The sequence below is a fragment of the Chrysemys picta genome, chromosome 22 (genome assembly GCF_011386835.1).
Source record: "Chrysemys picta bellii isolate R12L10 chromosome 22, ASM1138683v2, whole genome shotgun sequence".
Lineage (NCBI taxonomy): Eukaryota > Metazoa > Chordata > Testudines > Emydidae > Chrysemys > Chrysemys picta.
In genome coordinates this window covers 260,421-268,892 of record NC_088812.1, presented here as the reverse complement: position 1 = coordinate 268,892, position 8,472 = coordinate 260,421, and the positions used below count along the sequence as shown (strand labels likewise).

The 8,472-nt window shown below is 42.8% G+C and overlaps 1 protein-coding gene across 1 annotated transcript in view; it reads right to left on the bottom strand.

Moving 5' to 3' along the window:
• Positions 1-1,578: 1,578 nt before the first annotated feature.
• PBX4 (PBX homeobox 4) overlaps positions 1,579-8,472 on the bottom strand; it is a 28,102-nt gene continuing 21,208 nt past the window's right edge. The window contains exons 7-9 of the mRNA XM_008175583.4: positions 6,870-6,976; positions 4,689-4,775; positions 1,579-2,404 (exon numbers count right to left, since the gene is read on the bottom strand). Of these exons, the coding sequence (XP_008173805.2) occupies positions 2,312-2,404; positions 4,689-4,775; positions 6,870-6,976 (287 nt within the window). The 3' untranslated portion in view covers positions 1,579-2,311. The remainder of the gene's footprint in view (positions 2,405-4,688; positions 4,776-6,869; positions 6,977-8,472) is intronic.

Here is an 8,472-nt window from a genome sequence, read left to right as displayed (position 1 = left end):
GCCTTATTTAGATCATTTTTATACAGACTTTTTAAGCCCACAGATCTGGGGCAATATTGCTCACAGAAAGTTAAATATTCAAACTATATGATATATATTAATTAGAAACCAGCCCTTGTTAGCAGAAGCAACTTTCTGAAACACCATGCAATCACCTACTATCCAATTCATAATGGTCTAAACCTGTTTAGCATTTAAAAGTCAGTAAGAGAGGCAAGACTCCTCTCTAAAGCACCTGTTGTAGGATCACTTGGATTCTATATAATTCAAAAGAACACAGGGAGACAAACATGGCTTCCATTTACTCGTGTGTATGTAATGGCAGAATTGGACCAATTGTTTCTGTACTAAGAAAAGCTAGACAGTACCACGATCCTTCCTCTCAGCATGTTGTTAGTGTCACACACTAACCTCTATATTCACCAATGTTCTAAGATTATTATATGTTTTGTATGAAGTATGCCATGTGAGGTATCATTTGAAAAGTCATAACCTGTTAAACATTACTGTCCTGTTAAAATGTGCGTATCATCATTGTATAGGGAGTTCTGATTTTGCCATATGCTTGTTACTGAAACCCGTGGGTCTGGGAAACACCCACAGACCAGCCCCTCAGAAGTAACAAAAACAGTAAACAAAAGCAACACATGTGAAGCCTCAGGTGCACAAGAGGTGTGAGTAATACATTTGCAATCCACCTGACAGACACTATGAATTCATTGTCTGCAGCCCAACAGAGTGTATAAATAAGGGACAGTGATATCACCACGGGGCCTCTCCTTCCCCCTCTGTACTCAAGGAAGCAAGATTGTCTGGAAGACAAAAAGACTCATCAGTGAACTGTGAGAGAGGGGCATGGTCCTGACTGGAAGACTGTCCAGTTAGCATGGACAGCTGAAAGATTTGGGTAAGATAAATCCTTTTGCTTTCAAAACTTATTTATCATGAAAAAGTGTAGGAATTGGCTTGCAATTTTGTCCTTTATTTCTTTTGTAATCAATTCTGGTTTTCTATGCCTCTATCACCTATAAACACTGAAATCTATATTTTTATAGTTCATAAATTTGTTTTAATATTTTATCTAAAACAGTGTGGTTGATTGAAGTGATTGGGAAATCTCTTTCCAGGTTAAAATGACAGACTTTCTGAGCTTGTATTGCTCAGTAACCAAATAGTATAAGATGGTACATTTCTGGGTGCAAGGCTGGGACTAGGGATATGCAGGTGTTGCCCATATATAATTCAAGAGTGGCTGGGCATAACACTCTGGTATAGGTCTGGGGGTGACTTGCATGCTAAAGGCTGGGGTAAGTGGGCAGAGTGGCAGCTCACACAGCAAAGCAGGGCATAGTGTACATCAGACTGGAGAATTAAGGGGGCACAGCTGTCCTACGATCCGGATTGTACCCTGGCAGATGTAACAGGTCGTTTTAGCAAATGCTGTTTTGAGTAATGGTGCATGGGTTGTTTTTGCATTCATATACAGTGAGATTTCTTCACTGTCAAAATGGCTGCACTAAACTGCTACTAACCAGCAAGTTCATAAGGATAAGGGGAGGCTCATGAAAAGGCAGGAAGGAAAAAGGCTTTGGAAGTTTATTATCTTTGATAAAATTTCAACTGAAAATGAGGACTTTGTATTAACATTTTCATAAATGCACAAAATCTATTCACAGGGAAGTCTGAGTTTACACTAGACATTAAATTAGAACTACATGAAATGACACAAAAGATGGAAGTTCCTATTCAATAGCAAAGTCCAATGAAAGTTTTGGTAAAGCAATGTTCTGTTCTGGTTAATTAGTTCAGAATGAATTTGAGTAAAGAAAAGAAAAGCTTGTTTTCCTATACAAAATTACAATACAGAGAACGCGTACAATTACAATACAGGGGGTTTAATTGTTAGTAACTATCAACTAGAACAGAAATTTCATAGTAAAAAAAAAATCTTATGGGAATTAAAATAAGTCAACTTTAACTGGAAAATCTGAGACAAATGCCAAGTCTTAGAAGAGATACTTTCAGATTCTTACCATAAAATTGATATTTAAAAAATGAATTTGGTTAGGAAAATGAAGCAAGTTCTTTTAAAACAATTTCACATCCCAATGGGCAGAAGTAAAAAGAACTCAACCGTGTCATGCTGAGAGGTAGAGAGGTATCACTGTGATCACAATCTTCTATTGGTTCCAGGGTTTTTCTGAGGTAATTAGCTGTGTGTCAAGTTGTATAAACAATAGTATTGGCAAGAGAGCAACATTGACAAGTTACACTAATGACCTCTTTCCTCTCATCAATAGGTCCTAAAAACTTAATTAGACGCATCCGAATTAACACTTCCAGGGTCTCCAGCAGGTGAAGTAATTGATGAAGGGGTGGTAGCGTCCTGCCAGCTGCCATTAGCCTGAATGGGGGATAAATCTATTGTCATTAAATCCTTAAGATGTTACTTGCATCCAAAAGATAAAGCATTTTAGTTATCTTATTTCCACATTTCAATAGAACAGTTTTGTGCTTATGAAAGGAAGGAATTAAACAATTAGAACAGGGCTCAGTGCAGACATGTGCTACAAAAGCTCCTCCTACACACACCTCTTCTGTGCAAGTTACCTCATCACCTGCATCACACCAGCTGCTCTTCTATTCCAGATAGAGATTGTAATATGCATGAATCTAAGACTAGGACATGACGCACCAAAATCTCACTGGTGACCTATGCCTAGATTTTAACTGCATCTCCAGAAGTGAAAGATTGGTGCATTAACCTATTTGCCACACAAGGCCCCTTCTCCCACCTCCAGTAAAGAACATTCCAAGCACAATTTAAAACAAAAACAGGAGAATCTAACATTTACAGGTCATTAGCTAGCCTGAAACGGATATGAAGTTTGTTGTGCTTGTAAAGCAGTGTGTTTCAGATAAGAATTTCGCATAAGCCAAGGAAAATGCTAGTGCTAGACTGAGTGGGGTCTCAGCATGCCATTTCCTTTATAGCTAGGGTGATCAGATATCAACTGTGAAAAAACAGGACAGGGGATTGGGGGGGGGGGGGAAGAGAGAGAATAGACATCTATATAAGAAAAAGTCCCCCAAAAATGTGTCTCTAAAAACAGGACATCTGGTCAGCCTATTTATAGCCCACTGGATATTTTTTAAAGCTTAGTCCAGTGGTTCCCAAACTTTTGAGTGTCATCCCCCAACCCACCCACCGAGCCGGGGTTGGGAGCAGGACTGGGGCTCGGGAGTGGGGTCATGGAAGAGACAGGGGTAGAGGTAGGGGCTGGCATCTGGGCCTGCGGCCAGGTATGGGTCCATCCCTAGCTTTGCCCCCAGCCTCATCCCCAGGCCAGGAACGGAACCACAGCCATGGCTGGGGGCTGGTGCAGACCCAGGATTGGAGCCACACTGAGGTTGGGGACGGGGCCAGGCACAGCACTGGGCGTCAGGGACGCAGCTGAGTACAGGACCAGAGCAGAGCTGGGGCCAGGGAGGAGCTGGGTGATACTCCCTTCCTGCCCCCATGGAGACTGGCCCGGGCCCTACCACACCCCACCCAGACATCCCTCTACACTCCCATAGTGGGGCATGCCCCACACTTTGCAGATCTCTGGCTGAGACAATAGCCTTTCCATTGGAGTAACTCAAAGAGGCTAGCTAGTCCCTCTAGCTACACAGGCAATCATTTTGGGCATCCGAAGAAGTGAGGTTCTTACCCATGAAAGCTTATGCTCCCAATACTTCTGTTAGTCTTAAAGGTGCCACAGGACCCTCTGTTGCATTTTGGGCATGGCTACACTTGCAGATGTAGAGTGCTGTGAGTTAAACCTGCTTTCAGAGAGCGCAGTAGGGAAAGCGCTGCAGTCTGTCCACACTGACAGCTGCTTGCGCACTGGCGTGGCCACATTTGCAGCACTTGCAGCGGCATTGGGAGCGGTGCATTATGGGCAGCTATCCCAGCATGCAAGTGACTGCAACGTGCTTTTCAAATGGGGGTGGGGTGGGGTAGAGTGCGACAGGGAGTGTGTTGTGTGTGTATGTGGGGGGAGAGAGTGGGTTTGTGGGGGGCCGAGAGCATGTCAGCATGCTGTCTTGTAAGTTCAGACAACAGCAGACCTCCTCCTTCCTCTCCCACCCCCACCCCCTCTCACACACAGCATTCCACACTAATGGTTGTTTTATCTCAGAGCAGATAAGCAGTCGGCTGTCAGAAACAGAGCTTTCAAATGGCATATCCGCATTCCTACAGCGAGTTCAAAACAAAAGTCAAGTGGCCACTCTTGCCAAAGGGGATTATGGGACGTTTCCAGAGGCTGATCAGAGCGCAGTAATGCAACACTCGTCCACACTGGCGCTGCAGTGCTCCAGTGGGGGCGCAGCAAACGTTATTCCACTTGCCGAGGTGGAGTACCAGTAGCGCTGTAGCCACGGAGTCAGAGCACTCTACGTGCCTTGCCAGTGTGGATGGGTAGTGAGCTAGTGCACCCAGGGCTGCTTTAATGCACTGTAACTCGCAAATGTAGCCAAGCCCTTAGTGACTGGGGGTAGAGCAGGAATAGCAGAAGACCACTAGTTTCTGGAAATCACCTTTGTATAAACAAACAGTAATTTACAGCTATGTTAAGAAATGCATTCTCTAATTCATGCTAATAAATTCACTTATCTACTGAAAGTGAAATCAAGCTCCTTACATCAATGCGCTGCGTCGTATACAAAGGGTTCCCCACAATGGTGTCATATCTTCCTGTCTGGTGTATGACATGATGTAAGGAATCCATCTGTAACAAGACCACATATGGGATGGGATTAACAAGGGAAATGATCGGATAAGAAATGAAGCCGTGTGGTTGTAACACAGCATTCTAATACCTAGAGCATGTGGCAAGGAAAGATGCAGAGGGCCAAATAGTTTTAACTTGCACCTCTCAAGTGGTTTTCTTGTAAGAAAGGAATTGCCTTCATGGTTCTCTTCCCTCCTATTTGGGATAACAGGTTTTTGTGTTGGTTTTTTTAAAGGCAAAAATATTTCTTAACAAAATTAAATGAAAAGTCTAAACCTATGGGGGTTTAAGGTAGACTTCCTGACTGCTGCTCATATTATCAGTTGGATTATCTCAGTAGCTCACGATCAACGAGTCACCAGTTCCGATGGCATTACAACCTGGTTCCCAGCCCACTGGGGCATATAGCCTCTATTAAAGAGATAAAGAAGTTCTTATGTAGCTTACATAATATTGCTAATTATTCAATTTAAATTAAAAAAAACTTAAAAATTTTAAAATACTGTTAACCGGTCAAACTTTCCTTAAAAGTATGAAGCAAGACTCACTTTAAAATGAGAAAATGTTGATATTTACAATGTAAATTAAGATGCAAAGCTTTTGATACGGTCTCTCACAGTATTGTTGCCAGCAAGTTAAAGTATGGATTGGACAAAAGGACTATAAAATGGATAGAAAGCTGGCTAGATTGTCGGGCTCAACGGGTAGTGATCAACGGCTCGATGTCTAGTTGGCAGCCAGTATCAAGCCGAGTGCCCCAGGAGTCGGTCCTGGGGATGGTTTTGTTCAACAGCTTCATTAATGATCTGGATGATGGGATGGATTGCACCCTCAGCAAGTTCGCGGATGACAATAAGATGGGGGGAGAGGTAGATATGCTGGAGGGTAGGGATAAGGTCCAGAGTGACCTAGACAAATTGGAGGATTGGGCCAAAAGAAATCTGATGAGGTTCAACAAGGACAAGTACAGAGTCCTGCACTTAGGACGGAAGAATTCCATGCACCGCTACAGGCTGGGGACCGACTGGCTAGGTGGCAGTTCTGCAGAAAAGGACCTGGGGATTACAGTGGACAAGAAGCTGGATATGAGTCAGCAGCGTGCCCTGGTTGCCAAGAAGGCTAATGGCATATTGGGCTGCATTAGTAGGAGCATTGCCAGCAGATCGAGGGAAGTGATTATTCCCCTCTATTCGGCACTAGTGAGGCCACGTCTGGAGTATTGCATCCAGTTTTGGGCCCCCCACTACAGAAAGGATGTGGACACATCGGAGAGAGTCCAGCGGAGGGCAACAAAAATTATTAGGAGACTGGGATACATTACTTATGAGGAGAGGCTGAGGGAACTAGACTTATTTTAGTCTGCAGAATAGAAAAGTGAGGGGGATTTGATAGCAGCCTTCAACTACCTGAAGGGGGGTTCCAAAGAGGATGGAGCTCGGCTGTTCTCAGTGGTGGCAGATGACAGAACAAGGAGTAATGGTCTCAAGTTGCAGTGCGGGAGGTCAAGGTTGGATATTAGGAAAAATTATTTCACTAGAAGAGTGGTGAAGCACTGGAATGGGTTACCCCGGGTGGTGGTGGAATCGCCATCCTTATCGGTTTTTAAGGTCCGGCTTGACAAAGTCCTGGCAGGGATGATTTAGCTGGGGTTGGTCCTGCTTTGAGCAGGGGGTTGGACTAGATGACCTCCTGAGGTCTCTTCCAACTCTAATCTTCTATGATTCTATGATATATGGGATCACCGTTAGATCAATTTAGGCCCCAAGTTTAGAGTTTATAAATCCAAAGTTCAAGAGAAATGGGTCCTTGAAGGGTTCCCCCCAACCTCCAAATTCCACATTAAAAAACCCAACTTTGTTTAGCTTTAATCATTCCTTGAAATCCAATCAACAGAGCACTGTTCTAATACAGGAGAGCTAGGAATTGGGGTGGGAATCACTACTCTATCCTCATTAAAGTATGTGAATACTGAATGTGCAAAACCAGTTATTTAATTTTACAAATTTGAATCCATATAGGAGGGAAGAACAGTACCAAATGAGACATTTGCCTTGTTGATGAAGCTATGTGCCAGTTCTCCCACACGCCTACCTGTGACTGCACATTGGCTCCCACTGGGGAGCTCTGATAAGAAGTCAGTGACTGCAAGTTTATAAATGAATCTCCAGAATTTGTCATCTTAAAAGAGCCAGAGGAACCTGAAAAAAGCAAGAATAAAATTTAGCCAAATGCAGAGAAACTGTTTGGCTCTTTCTTCAAAAGCAGAATTATTATGTTATCTTAAGTTTGAAGGAAAACTAAAAAAAAAAAAAATTATACATACAAAAAAGGCAACTTTCAAACACTGCCAAAAGATACCCAGGGCAAGTATATGCCTTCAGAAAGTGAATAAAGGTTAAATAAGAGAAACAAACCGATACAAGTACTGTCTTTATTGGCAAAAGACAAGCCATCTGGGTCCATGATACACACTCCCCTGTTCGGTAAGTATTAAGGATACACTATTATAAAGAAGACATGATACAGCGATTACTAAACATGAGCTGCACTTGAGATTTTCAGAGGTATTTAGGCATCTAAAGATGTAGACAGGTGCCTGGTGGGATTTTCAGAAGCATCTAGGTACCAAACTTGCCACTGAAATCAATGGGAGTTCAGCATCAGGATGCTTCTGAAAATCCCAATAGGCCACTTATCTGCATCTTCAGTTACCTAAATACTTTTCACAATCTGGCCCCTAGTCTACAACCTAGAATTCAAATTAAGTAATTAAGTTAATAGGTGTTCAAAACAAAACTCCAATTAACATGAACAGAGATTAAAAGGGTAATCCTTGGGTCTGGCTAAGCAGCACTCAGTGCAAGACCCAAGTGTGGAGGTAAGAGGTAGAAAGGTGGTTTTATGCATGTTTCTGAGACTGAGCCTCAAATGCGTTCTGCACTCATCCCCAGTGCAGAGCTGCCATGCCAACAGCAGCATTCTCCTAGGAACCATTCTGCTAGCTAGGGATTGCTGGCATGCAAGCCACTATGTCCCCTCCCCCATGGCTTCATGCCCCCTGGGAATTCCCTACGGGCAACTTCCAATGGGGGGGGGGGGGAAAAGAGAGCCAAGGATCTGGTCCCAAAGGTATAACACATTGATGGGAAGAATGATACACACACCTGGGTCTATGAGATATAACCAGTGTTTAATTTGTGCCTGGGCTGAGCCCCAGCATCTTAAGGCTTGGCAGTTCATAGCCCTGGCACTTAGGGCCTTGCCGCATCAGTTATGAATGTAAAAAATAATAATATTTTCATGTAAAGAGGAAAGCGGTAATGTCTTTTTATTTTTAAACCACCAAATTAAACCTCTAACATTACAAAATGGATCTAGTTTTTTCACTCCTCTAGTCACTGTCTAAAAGGAGGTGGTGGTAACTCCCTGATGTAAAAACACTTCTTTAGGTTTTTCCTTTGACAATCTTCAGTAAAGCCACACTAATGTGCATTGCTGATGGGAAGTCTCACTGGTCTACTGAAATTACCGAAGTAAGCAAACAGAATATCCAAGGATAACGGATCACCATCTGAGACATTTAACTTAGATTTGATTTATGAAATATTTTGTACTGTAACATCTTAGTAAGCCTTCTGTAGTATAACTTTTAAAGTAATAAATACTTAGTTCTTGGTTAATATCTGTTGGTAAT